Here is a 14517-nt window from a genome sequence, read left to right as displayed (position 1 = left end):
GGGCAATTGAACTTTACACAGTCAGAAAACAGACTTACTTTTATAAAAAAAAAATATTCCTATCTCTTTTAAACAAACCCATCTCTGAGGTTGGTTCAAACGCTGCTACATGACACTTAATTAATGATTCATGTAAAGAAATTAAGTGTATGTCAGTAAATTCACTCACACGTTAACCAGTCCAACTCTTATCTAGCCCTCTGACTGACATATTCACTTGCAGAAGCTCAGCTTAATATTCCTGACAAAGATGCACTTCCCATGGCTTCCCAAGGACATAACTCATACCACTTTGATGCTTTATGAAACATTGTCGGCAGTTGTAGATAGTGCTCTACTGGGTTTTTTTTCATGTGTGAAAGTGAACTTTCCCCTTAATACAACGTCTACTATGAAAATATTTCCAAAGATGGCCCTCTCCTCCAGATTTAATTTCTCCCTTATCCTGTTATATGAAAGAAAACTGCCCTGTTCGAACATATCATTCAGATTCCTTGTCTTAACTACTAAGCCCCATAAATTGTTTTGGGATTTTGGAATGTTTTTATTTTGGGAGTGTACCATATGGATGCATATTTCTGATTATTATGAGAGATGTTACATTTTTATGTACTTCTTGCGAAACAGTCCTTGAATGTATTAGAATGGGATTCATCCTATTATTTTTCTCCCCTTCTAATATTTGTGCTAAAGCCTCAATAGGTTTAAAAGGAGACGTAAGCTCCTATTCAATCAAAATCCAGTCCAATTCAGAATTTGTTTCAGTCCAGTGTCTGGCAAGTTTAGCCATTTCAAAAGAAATATTGTAATATTTTATGTTTGGTAGAGATAGGCCTCCACCCTTCTTGGGCTGGCCAAGCTGGTCCACATGAATCCTAGGTTTTCTTCCATGCTAAAGAAAATGTTTTATCATATTATTTTGTCTTAGTAGTAATTGTTTTGGAATACACATTGGTATCATTCCAGTTATATAATTTATCTGTGGGACTATAACCATCTTTATTGTGTTCATTTTCTCCCATAACGCGTAATTTACTCCAGATTTTTGATTTCTCCTATGCCTGGATTCAGTTCTCTCCCCAATTATTTCATACCATTTGAAAACCATTTGAAGTTACATGTTGACAGTTTGGAATATGCTTCAATAACTTCTAACAACACTGATATAGTGGTGGCTGATTCTTGACTCAGTACTGAAATGTCATCAGCATACAGAAATAATTTGTGTTCACTGCTGCCTCCAATAACTCTTTCAATTGTTGGCTCCTCTCTAATCAATGTGGCTAAATGTTCAAGGAAAACTGTGAACAGGAACAGACTGAGACTGCATCCTTGATGGGTTGATCTGGATATTTTAGGAAAATAAATATAGATATTTTATCCATTTACAAAATCTGAATTTTGACAGCGTAGCAAATAAAATGTTGCATTCTACCCTGTCGAATGATTGTTGGGCATCCAGTGACATGATAAATTCAGGGCATGTGAGTATGTTCTGTTCATCCATATTAGATGTAACAGTCTCCTCATGTTATCTTGTTATATATTAGTATTTTTGGTTTTGGTTTCTTGCTTCTGGGCTAACAGGGTTAGCTTCCATGATGGCAGTAGTTTTGAAGCCTCTGCACACTTGGCTTCATCTGGGTCATTGTGGAGCCCAAACCACAATGTTCCTCGTAACTTTTGACTGGGTGCAAACACATATTACTTGTGTCAAGTTACCATTTACAAAGAGTTTTACAGTAAGGTTGTATAAAATTGTCAGAGCTTATCTAAGGCGCCGGCATTCCCTTGGCCTGAGTTGAGAAATATCTACATCAATGCTTGTAGGGCCGCCCCTGACTAAAGATTTTCCTTACCGCTAACTAGCTAGTGGCAGCAGCTTTTCATCAACTAATGGTTAAGTCGACTATTAGGGGACAGTCCTACTGCTTACAGCCCCAACAACCTCCAGCTTGTATGTAGCCTGAGAGCCAAAACTCAGGATGAAAAGGTCCATATACCACTCACCCCACCAGTCGCTGCTGCTCGGTCAGCCTATTGCTTTGACTTCACAGTAATAATTTAAGATTTAAATTGTGTAATTTCGACAACTCTTTGCTTATGTGGATTATAGTGGCTGAACAGTATGGGGCTTGTTTTCTTCTCTTTATTGAAGAGCATGGTCTTTCAAGTTGATAGCATGACTCATTGATTTCACATTCAGATTTTGATTATCCTATCACTCTACTAAACTGAATCAAACCAAGCCACATTGCTACATGAATCAAAATGTACTGTAGTAAAGATTCATCTGTGTGGATAAAGCAACGTGTCCTGCTTTAACTGTATAGAATTAGATATTTTAGTCTAATTTTATATCAGTCCTTCTGCCAGTACATTTATGAACATAATATATTTGTGAAAAACACCTAACTCCACACATAGAGCGTGAGGACAACTGTGGGAGGAGTGACAGTTGCAGCAGAGTCAACAAGACAGGAGACATTTGTTAAATTTTTAATGTTGCTGCTATCCTGATGTGTTTCTCAGGGAAGATTTAAGAAAGAGTAAATCTTATTTCATTTTTGGTCATCATTGTTGCACTCAATTTGAACTGAAATGGAATCCAGGTTATCACTACCTACATTGAAGAGGACATTAAACCACACTGTAGTGAAACCACAGCGAGTTTATGTTTCTGAATTTAAAAATTCATTATGAAGTACTGTGAGTGCTTGATGTTTTCCCCATGGCTCCTTTTCTTGTATGTGCCATTTATGCATGGTTCTTTCATTTTACGCCCTACATTTGTCTCTTGACCAAGAGGTTCTCTCAACGCTTTGCTTCATGAAAATTTTAAATGACCCATAAATTATATACATTCATTAAAATTCTAAATATGCACACGCTTGCATGAACAAAATGACGTGGTAAGCAGAACATGCTGGTTAGAGAGGAAGTTGCAACCCAACATTATTATTATTATTATTATTATTATTATCTGAGGTGTTAAAATGCATAATGCAGCTCAACTGTGAATGTGGAATTTTGTTGTCAACCCCAACTGGTCGAGGCAGACAGCCGCCCACCTAGAGCCAAGGTCTGTTTGAGGTTTCTGCTCAGACAAGTTTTTCCCTTGTCGCCGTCGCCAAGCTTGCTCATGGTGGAGCCTCATTGGTTTGCTGTACATAAATTTTATAAGGAGTACAGTCTAGACCTACTCTATTTGAAAAGTGTCCTGAGATAACTTTTGTTATGAATTGGTGCTATACAAATAAAACTGAATTGAATGGAATTGTTACATGGGGAATGCTTTAGTGTTTTTTTGTGTCTGATTAAGGTTTTTATAAGCTAAAGTTAAATGCTGCATTTGTGAGACAAATGCTTCTCTTTCAGCAGTTGTTTATTCATAAATTATTTGTATGCATAGCTAACATGGGTTATTTTGATTAGAGACTGAGAGGGAGAGACCAAAGCCTCATGTTGGCTGGCTGAAAAATGAAATAAAACCAACAATCACACACAAAAAACAAAGACAAACCTTCTTTAAATGTACTGTGACTGAACCACAAGTTGTAATGTTTACGTAGCACAAATAAATCTAAGCTAATAACATTTTAGGTAAATGAGTCAGTGCTGCAACAGCAAGTTTGTTAAAATTTATCATTTCATCCCAATCTTTATTTTATTGGACCATGAATTTGGTTCTCAGCAAATCTTCAGCTTTCAAAGTCCGGTCATGTTAAACTGAGTAAGTAAGTATATGCACACAGATATATATATACATATATATATATAAGTAGGGGATTCATTCATTTTCACATGTAGAGCCAGCGACTTAGACCGATAAAAGGTTTTTAGCTTTGCTGCAAGAGAGCAGTTATTTTTACTTTTCTCAGCTGGAAGCAGGGCAAAAGAGAAAAGGGTGGCAGAGGGAGAGAGAAAAGCAATGTGTGAGTGTGTGTGTGTGATGGAGAGGAGGAGATGCAGAGGGAGGTATTAAATATGGAGACTATGCTGATGGTAAATGGGTCACCCTGTTAGGAGGCTACCTCAGACCCATGTATGTTTTTCACACAATCATAGAGACTCTGATTACTGGGCTAAAACCCAACCAGGAGACTCCCAACTGTAATATTATTTTTTTATTTTTTATTATTTAATTATGTATACTTTACAGTACAGTATGTGTTTGATGGAACATTTAATTAGCCGAGCGACTGTGTGCTAGCGTTTGTGCAATGTTCTGCCACTTTATGGAAGTGTTGTATTAGCGTATGTGGGTGTGTGTATGGAGGCTTATGTGTTATCTTGAATTTGTGACAATAGCACAACCTACACGCTAGCCAGTATTTCCTGGTGCCTATACAGTATCTCTATGTTGTATTGTAATGCTGAAGGGACATGTTAATTGATTACTGGTAGTTGATCAACAGAAAATTCATCTTTTGTTTGATTTTCTCTGTTTTAAATCTTTAAAAGTTGAAAAGATTTGGTGGTTTTTCACTGTTTTGAGTCTTTGAAGAGCAAAAGGTCAACGGTGTAGTTAGCTGCAAGAATGGACAATCATGGGTTATGCGATTTTATATTACAATATCAAAACTTTCTGGGAAAGTAAGTGAACCTAGAGTTAAAATAGTTTGTTTTTGTCTAATCCAAAGAAGTAAATGCTGGACAAATCCATCCATATCACATCCAAATGAGTTAGTGATGCCAAAATTGTGATTTCTTTGTGTTTTCTTTAATTTTCTCAAATTTTTAGTTAATGTTCCTGAGGCTCTTAAATTGAGAGCAGCCAAGGTCTTTTAATTGTTATGAAACCTTGCTGCGTATACATGTTTGAAGAAAAAGCTAAATGTTTCATGATTATACTGTAAGTCAAATAGCTGTTGTGGCATTGCGAGTACTGGAACGGGCATGTTTTGATTTATTTTAAAATATATAATTTCCCCCCAAATGTCCATGTTTCATCAATAAAGGGTAAAAGTTACAAAAAGATTTTTAAAAAGGACATAATAAAAATGGAAATGAACACATCTCATTTAAAGATCTATTTGTACGGAACTGGTTAGACTAAATAATATCCTTAAGTGCAATTAAAATGACAAAATGTATTTGAGAAAAAATGTTTGGAATTTTGGATTTTTTTTTTCGATTTTTCTATTCAGTGTTTTTCTAATGTGCCACATTATTGCAATGCTTTTGAGTTAAAATAGCTTCATTTTGGGGTTTTTTTTTGCCACCTCTTAAAGTCTCCATGCCACCCTCTTGTCATGAATATTTCTCTAGATTCATTTAATGGGATCCATTAATAAATAATTCCCACTTTTCCCATTTAGCATAATAATGATGTCTTCCATTCAACAGACATGTATTGATATTAAAAGATAAGTAGATAAGTGGGTGACTAAACAATTACAGCAACATCACCACCTCGATGGCACAGTACATTTATTATGCCATGATATGCTAAAACATTCATGTTCCTGTGGAGGAAAAGTGAAACATTCAGCCTTTACTCTTTTGTGTAATGTGACAATCAGGACCTGCTTGTGTCATCAGCAGAAAATCATCAAGCCTGTGGCTATTTTTAGGTGAGCTGACTTAACAGTGGCTCAAAAGGTAAATCAGTGGAGGTCAGGGACACCACACATGTGCACAAGCCTCATCAGCACATTGCAAGGTGCTTCCACAGAGCTTGAAGTGTCATATATCATGCTGTAGGTACGTTGTTATGCGTGTTTTTTTTATTTTGCCTATAAATCTTCCAGTTTGCAATTCCCTTCAGTGGAAACTGTTACTTTACTCTCACAATTAAGTCTTGTTTGAGCTGTAAATCCATGATGTTTCATTCTATTCGTCACTCAAGCGAAGATCTCAAAACAGACAGCTTTGTATAAAAAAAAGCATGTTCTGTCAAACAATTGGCCTGTGTGAGCAAAAGCACTGCCGGTGGTATGCAGCTCCTCACCGCGCTGCCTCTTCTGGACACTGAGGCTGACTCTGTTGTCTGACCCTCCATAAACAAAAGGACAATAGAGGAACATGAGAGTAGCACAGAGCAGGACAGAGGGACACTGGCCAGAATGCTGTAATTCCCTCCGGACCACTGTCTTGCCTCACTCGAGCCTCAGGGTGCTATATTAAGATGGAATAGACCAATTTCTCATTTAATTAAGGATGTTGGCTCTCAGTGTCATGACAGAAACTTGCTGGAAAACAAAATTAGTCATTTAGAAGTATGTTTGCACATGACACCTTTTATTTATTACACACCACACACTGAAAGAGATCTGACAGCTTTAGTTCAAACTTGACCCATGGAATTCCAGTGAGAAATGGTAGATATAGCAGTAACTTTAACACAGGCTAAAGTCATATAGTAATTACTGTAGGTAGTAGAAGAACAGAGCAGCTTATGATGTTACATGCCTGCAGTGTATGTTGGCAAAGTTTCATAAAAATATATCTGTATTTTTCATGGAAAAGTCATAACAGCATTATGCATTTTCCACACAAAGCCTCTTCATTTGTCAAGGTCTATATATAAATAGCCTCACAAACTTCTGCACTGTTCAATAAAGGGAAACTACCCATTTTCAACCAGCTTTGTATCATTATAATGTGGCTAGTGTATGCAAATGAACCAGTTTAACATCCCACTATGCTGCCTGCACCAAGAGCTCTCTGCTCATTTGCTGCCAGATATGGCACATTTTTGCCAGCTCTAGGGCTTTAGTTCAAACTACAGATTGCTCTTTTGCATTTTTTGTATGCCGGCCTCCACGGACAGTCGAATTGATAGATTAATTTGCTGGCAAATCGGGGAACTCAGTGTAAGGGCAAAATGGAGTTATGGCAAACATTTTTCATTTGCATACACTATCCACACTGTCATGTTACAAAGCTGGTTGACAATCGGCAAAACTTCCCTATGAAAAGGCCATAAACATGTAGTAATCTTACCTTTGGTTCTGACCAGAGTGCTAGTTATTGTATTTACTCTGAGATGTGTCAACAATAAGGCATTTTAAATATGTGTAGCTCAATCCCTTCTGTTGCTTTCATTTTAAGATTAATTTTCCCTTAAACAGAGTGCTAGGGGTAATCATTTAAACCTTCCAGTCCATTATTGATCTCATTTTCATTAATGGGAATCCCTCTTTATATATTCCACTGATAAAAGTGATTGATTGATTGTTTAAGCACTGTGAACATTTGCTCATAACTAAACATTATAATTTGATGTATGCACATTTACATTATATCATCAGAAACAAAACCTACCTTTTTATTGTTTGTAAAGTTGTACAATATACTGTATATGTGATGTCTAAAACGTAGCATTCCAGCTGCAGCACAGCCCTTGAATCCCCGGTAAATCTCTTAATCTACAACCACACCAGCTTGTTAAATTCAGCAAGGTCAATCAAGCAACCTGCAAGGAACTGAAGGAGATAAGATCCATATTAACTATGCCAAGGATGTTCTGTTTTTTGTATGCAAGTGCCCTGTGGTGAAATAATTGAAATGAGAGGACCAGATTGGCTCTTTAGATGGCACTGCAAGCAACTTGGGCACACTTTTTTCATGTTAAGAGTGGGCAGGAAAGTAATCACACTATTTCCCTTTATTTCTCCTTTTCACCTTTCATTCTACAAATACCTTATATTTCTCACTTCTACTCTGATCTTAATGTTCTTTGTATCTTTATATCTGTCTTGGAAAGTCACCAAGGCCTTGAACTCAATAAGTTGTTTTCTTTTGTCTTAACACAACTCACGTCCTCATTTCTTCACAGGATACTAATGAGCTGGTGGCCATTAAGAAGTTCAAAGACAGCGAAGGTGAGTGAAGGAGCTGGCGAGGGAGAAAGGTAGTGGAGAGACAGAGGAAGAGCCAAACAGCTATCATTCCTGTCTTTTTAATTTCCATGCAGAAAATGAGGAGGTCAAGGAGACGACACTTCGGGAGCTGAAGATGCTTCGGACGCTGAAGCAAGACAATATCGTCGAGCTGAAGGAGGCTTTTCGCAGGAGGGGGAAACTCTACCTTGTCTTTGAATATGTGGAGAGGGTCAGCTTAATGACACTATGATCATATGCATACTATGCACGCATAAATTTTTATATTACATATCTCTATTCTGCTGTATCTAGACTCTAAGTTTCAGGATGTTGAGATTGATCAGTTGAGCATAAAAAAAGCATCACCATGGCAACATATGAACTATGCTGTTGGTGAATAATGGTATTCCCCACTGTGTTGCCAGGGTATCCAGCCAAGTGTTTATTTCATGACAGGTTTTATTTTTATACTTATAATGCATGGCATCCCCTCTCACTCTCCAGTCAGGGTTTAAACAAAAGGGGGAGAGGAATCCCCACTGTAAGAATTATCTAGGCAACTATATTATACTTATATTATTTATAATATAGTATTATTTATGTATAGTTAAAACTGCAGCCCCACATTGTAGCTCTTTCTACAGGTTAATTTGTTGTGGTTTGCAGAACATGCTGGAGCTCTTAGAGGAACTGCCCAATGGTGCACCGCCTGACAAAGTCCGCAGCTACATCTACCAGCTCATCAAAGCTATCAACTGGTGTCATAAGAATGAAATAGTACACAGAGGTGAGGAGTTTATTTTCTTTATTTCCATATGTATCGACTGCAAAAATATCAATGACACTTAGTTGTGTTGAGTCTTAAAATCACATTTTTCATATGCAAAACAAGTGAAAGAAATCTGCCAGTGATGTAAACATTTTGTTGACACTTTTGAAGCTTGAAGTTGTGCCCAGTGACAGACGTTTGCTTTAAAATGATTACTTCAATCAGTGTCAAAAACATAAACTTCTCCAAGCAACCACTACCAGTCAGTCTGATAATCAGGCAAATTAGGAGGTTGATTACAACACATCTCTTTGTAAACAGCATTTAATGTAACTAATTAATGTAAGAAAATATATTTTCTGTAAATAGATGAAAATGTGAAAGGAAAAAAAGTCTTCAAGAGTTAACACCAAAATTACTGGTTATAATGTATGTTTTTTGTATTCAATCTTTTCTCTTCATGCATCTTGGAGCCTTTCAGTACCTTTAGCGAGCCATCTTGCTGAACAGATCTACTCCAGTTTCTAAATACAAGATGATTTTTATAGAAAAGTTAAGGAATGTTAAGAAAAAAGTGTTGCTCAGACAGAATTTTAAGTAACAACAATAGCTCTCAGGTTATGAAAGAGAAAGATGCAGATGGAAGTCAAGTTATGTGTTACATCACTGAATTGTAGGATCGGATTGCAAGATGTGATTGAAACATATTGTTGACAGTCTTTTGTCTGCATCCCCCCTTCAGATATCAAGCCGGAGAACCTCCTCATCAGCTCGGAGGATGTTCTCAAACTCTGTGACTTCGGTGAGTTTTTGGTCTTTTCTTTCTGTACTTTACGGCAGCCAAATTGTCACAAGAGATTTACAGGTGCACTGCAGTAAAACCATACAGTCTCTGCACATTTGCCTTGTCAAATAAAGGTAATTGCTAGTAAAATCCTGGTATTTGTTTAACAGACTGAATCAGCTTTTACTGGCAATTTATTAGACACTCTGCTGTGTGTGTAGATTCATTGTAATGCTGTCAAATTAACTGTGATTTTTGCAGTTATTTCTGTGATTCCATTTTGGGCAGTTTCGTTACTTGGGCTCAGTTCACTGTGAAAAATCCCACCATTAATTTGTCACCTTGTAAGTTGTTAATCACAGGGATCAATTCTGTCACTGGGAAGCAGCCAACCAGCACACTCAAATGTACTCTGGTGGTTGTTATCACAATGACTCTGCCAAAGGTATATTTCAAGAAAGTCAGGTGAATGTTAGGCACCTGTGTCTCCTATAATATACTAATAAATTGTATTGATACAGCACAGTTTAGTCATTTTACAGTTTCCCAGGTGTGTATTTTACATTTGGATGAGTCTTTGCAAAATCACACAGTCAATTAGCTTTGCATAATTGGCTAATGCAACCCTACTGAGTCAGCTGGGGTGAGATTTGTTTGTTATTCACTGTTGGAGCTGGCATGCTGTTTATTGTGATTTTTCATGTTTAAAATTGACTCTCTGTACACCAGTTATCTAAAGCATGGTCTCAGCCTGCCTGCAGTGACATAACTAATTAGAGTCTGGTCACATAAGATGACGACCATGTTGTGAGTGTAGCTGTCCAAAACGAGTATTGATTGTACCATATTCTTACTAATTAGCTATTTTTACATTTATGTGAAAGACTGTAAATTGTCTGAATATTATCACTAAGTACTGGTTGTCTAAAATACTGCATCAAGTTTATGTGATTTATTCATTACCATGTTACTCTGGCTCAGGTTTTGCTCGTAACCTGTCTGAAGGAACAGATGCCAATTACACTGAGTATGTGGCTACAAGGTGGTACCGCTCGCCTGAGCTGCTGCTGGGGTGAGTCTGTGTGTGTACGTGTGTGTGTGTGTAGGAGAGACTATGTGAGAAACAAGGAGAGAGAGAAAGAGACCTCATGTTGCAAATCATTCTCAGCATTTATTTTATATCTTCACAGAGCACCAGATGGATGGAGTTTTTGTATAAGGTTTTATTAGGCAGGGACACACTGATCCATATTTTTCTCTGCTGATAGCATTTTCAATACCTCGATTCAGGATATCAGCAGATACAGAATACCAATCCAATACCAGTACACTAATTCTCCAGATTCATCTGTAAAACCCAGTGAAAATAACTCATTAAAATAATTTTATGTAAGCTAACATGACGCCAGACACTAAAATCTCTGCCATGACTGAATTTAAATAAGTGATAGTGAAAACACATCTGAGTTTTATAATGATAACAAAAAATCTATAAATAAAGCAACCACCACTGTGCCAGTCATTACAAAAACTGAGACCAAAGTTTCGAATGATCCTAAATGTGTTCGGATGAATATTCTGGGAAATATGATGCATCAGGCGTGTAGAATATTTCCATCTGATTGAACGGTGCAGGTGTTAGTGTGTGAAGGAGATTAAGTGAGAAACAGTGGTGTCACAACACTGTCGCATCACAGCGGGAGGGTTTTGGGCTCAAACCTGCAGACTGACTGGGGCCTCTCTATGTGGTTTTCGTCTGGGTTCTCTGGTGTCCTCCCACAGTCCAGACATGAAGGTTAGGTTAATTGGCAACTATAATTGCCCGTAAAGGTGTGAATGTGAGCATAAATAGTTTGCCTCTATGTGTTTGACTGGCAGCTTAGACCCTCAAGGATAAGTGGGTAGCTAATAGACAGATGGATGAACAGTCCAGCCATAAAAAACATGTAGTCTCGTTAGATACCCAATTAAATTCCAGTATTGGTGCTAATACCGATCTGGCATAGGGGATTGGTGCATCCCTCATATATAATAATGTAAGGTTGTTTGATACACTAAAATAGGCTACAGATGGCCAGTAGTTTCCAGGTATCCATAAGGGAATTACAGGAAGTCCCCAGAGAAATGAGCAGCAGAAGTTACTCCAATAAAATTATGCAAGAAATGACTACTCTGCTCTTAGTTGTCAGTCCTAATACACTACCTTACCTTCAGTCCAGCAGTTATGTGTCCTTATCTAATATATTATCATTGCAGTTTTAGAGAATCCAATGTTTACTTAATTTAAAGGTCCAATGTGTAACATTTAGGAGGATCTATTTGCAGAAATGCAACACATTTTGTCACTGGAGAAGATGGAACCGGAGAATGTTTGTTGTTTATTATGAGAATAAGAGTTTCAGCTGTAATAGAATTACTATAAAAATCTGATTACATTTGGATGGATCTACTGTACTATTTGACAGGTTGTTGATAGGAAAAGGTTCATAAAGCTTATTTAACCCTAATGTTTAGTGTTCTAAAGTCATGGAGGTCATCTTTCATAGCTCAAAAACATACAGAACATGGTTTTATCAGCTTTATACATTATAAGGATTGTTTATAAACATAATTTTGACTGGTGCTGACAGTGCGTTCTCTGTTACTTACATATTAATTGACCGCAAATATAAGTAACATCACTATGTAGAATGACATTGATGACACTGATATTTCTTTGATGGTGAATTTGGCAAAATAAAGGAATATATATGTTCATAAATATGAGATATTTCCTTATTTTGTCACCTCCATCAAATGTGTAAGTTCAGTTTATTGGCAAAGAAAGGGTTACCACTTCAAAACATTTCCACATATTCGTACACATACAACAGTTAAGTTAATGTTAAGGGTTAAATTAAGTGTTGTCTATTTCTATCTAGTATTAGTAGTCCTTATATTTTTTATTTTATTGTTTTTATTGTTTAGTGTGCGTCTTTGTGCACAAGGTTCAATCCCATTAACCAATTTGTGTACGTTTTCATCCTCATTATTTTAATTCAGATCACAGCTTTACTCTTCTCCAAAAAGAGCCGATGATTCACCCGCTACAACATGATGACATGAACCATTGTGCGTGCACCGTATCCTGAGATCAAATTTTTGTTTCGCAGTTGTTTTTGTTGCTTATGTTGTTTTTGATGCTTTTGCTGCATTGAATGTCCATTATAGCTTGGAGACAGCTGAACGTCATCTAGCCTCACTGCTGTAGCCTGATTTAGTAAATGCCCTGGAACATTTATTGAGACAGCGTTTGAATGCCACCCACTCAAATACTCTCTCCCTCCAACACCACCGCTCCTCTGCTTCTCTGCTGCCAGATCTCTCGCCATTTCTCACCAGACTCCTCAGCACCATTCCCTCAGAAATAACCATCTTCTTTATGTGCATCTCCATCAGAAACACGGCATCCATCATTTTATTTGACCTCACCACCATCACTAATAACATCACCTCCATTGCCATTCCTCCTCATTGTCATCTCCACTTCGTTTTAGTGACTTCATGTTCACCCATATCATCCTCACTCCTGCCATATAATTGACAAGGTCATCACAAGCTAATGTTGACATTCTTCACATAAATTATATTTTGTCTCTTTCTCAGGGCTCCCTACGGAAAGGCAGTGGACATGTGGTCAGTGGGGTGTATCCTTGGGGAGCTGAGTGACGGACAGCCCTTGTTTCCAGGGGAAAGTGAAATAGATCAGGTTGGTGAGCGCCACGCAGTGATGAAACAACAATCAACAACAATTTTAATACTACTATTATAACTATTAAACGTTATACGTAAATAATTTGTCATATAAAAATGGCATATAGCTTTTCCACTGTCAGCTTTTCTTTATCTCTCATCTTTATAAAGTGAATCTTTGTGTTTTTAACTGTTGTTCAGACAAAATAAATGATTCCTCTGTACCTGACGTGAGCCAAAAGAGTTCATTGCAAAAAAAGATAAACACCGTTCTTAAAATGAAAAAGCCAACACCTATTTGGGCATTTTCCTAGAGTGCACAAATAAAAACATGATTTTGGAAAGTAAATAAAAACAAAACAAATCTGCTTTCGCAAATGAAACCTTTGTTTTTCCTAATATAATAAAATAGAAATTTTAAAGGGAGCGTTTAACAGGGATATGAATGCGTGTGAGAAAATAATTTTTGTGGTTCAACACCTGGACAAGACCGGTGTGTGTGTGTGTTGCACATTGACAGTTTAGATCAGACGAAATATGGAAGCTGGCAATCAGCATTTGTCCTTATTCTCTGGCATTTTATAGATTAGTCCAGTCAAATTTAGTTACAGTATATAGCCCAAAATCAGAATGTATTTTGTTTTAACGCAAAGATCAAAGGTTCCTGCAAATGCGTGCAAACAGCTGATAAGAAGAGAGCAGTTTTCAGCCTTCATTTGTTGTATGGTTGCAAACAACAAAGAAGATATATATGTAATAAAAATTTAGAAATGTATAGAAGCTGCTGTTTGCATTGAAAAAAAAAAATATGATGTTAATAATGGAAATATTTTCAGAATATTGCGCTTTCTTGTAGTACATTTGAGTGGGCCTCCCATGAGATTACCATATCAGCAGTGGCCCTGAGTCAGTTTTGGTTTGAGAGCCCTGCTTGACTAATTAAAACATTAGCAACAATAAATCTAAATAATTTTTCCAACAATTATGGAATGGATGGAGTAGAAGAAGAAGATTGTTAAATAGTCATTACATTTTTACAACCTTTTGTAAAAAATCCTCATAATATTACACATGGTGTTAAACATGATATACCACAAGAGTCTTGTTGAAGTGCAGTTAAGTCTACTGTCACTATTAACTATGGTGCTGATTCATTTTATCTCCAGCTCTTTACCATTCAGAAGGTTTTGGGGCCACTTCCTGCAGAACAGATGAAACTCTTCTACAACAACCCTCGCTTTCATGGAATCAGGGTAGGAAATCTTCTATCTTGTCTATAGCCACTGGTATTCTTCTTCTTTGCTTCTTTTTCTTTCTCCTCCTCCTCCTCTCTGTTTTTACCTCCTTTCCTTTTCCCTGCAGCTCTGTCTCCTTCTATTTATCTCTCTCTCTCACTCTCTCTC

The 14517-nt window shown here is 37.1% G+C and overlaps 1 protein-coding gene across 1 annotated transcript in view; it reads left to right on the top strand.

Moving 5' to 3' along the window:
- The window catches only part of cdkl5 (cyclin-dependent kinase-like 5), a gene marked incomplete at its 5' end in the record, with an annotated part of 26771 nt that overhangs the window by 1582 nt on the left and 10672 nt on the right, over positions 1–14517 (top strand). Inside the window, 7 exons of the mRNA XM_035652017.1 lie at positions 7784–7829; positions 7922–8058; positions 8496–8616; positions 9341–9400; positions 10364–10454; positions 13028–13130; positions 14281–14367. Coding sequence (XP_035507910.1) covers positions 7784–7829; positions 7922–8058; positions 8496–8616; positions 9341–9400; positions 10364–10454; positions 13028–13130; positions 14281–14367 — 645 coding nt within the window. The remainder of the gene's footprint in view (positions 1–7783; positions 7830–7921; positions 8059–8495; positions 8617–9340; positions 9401–10363; positions 10455–13027; positions 13131–14280; positions 14368–14517) is intronic.

This window comes from Morone saxatilis, unplaced genomic scaffold, assembly GCF_004916995.1.
Source record: "Morone saxatilis isolate NCDOM2014 unplaced genomic scaffold, NCSU_SB_2.0 Contig11, whole genome shotgun sequence".
Lineage (NCBI taxonomy): Eukaryota > Metazoa > Chordata > Actinopteri > Moronidae > Morone > Morone saxatilis.
The sequence above is the reverse complement of the archived record's forward strand: the minus strand, read 5'-3'. Positions and strand labels throughout refer to the sequence as shown.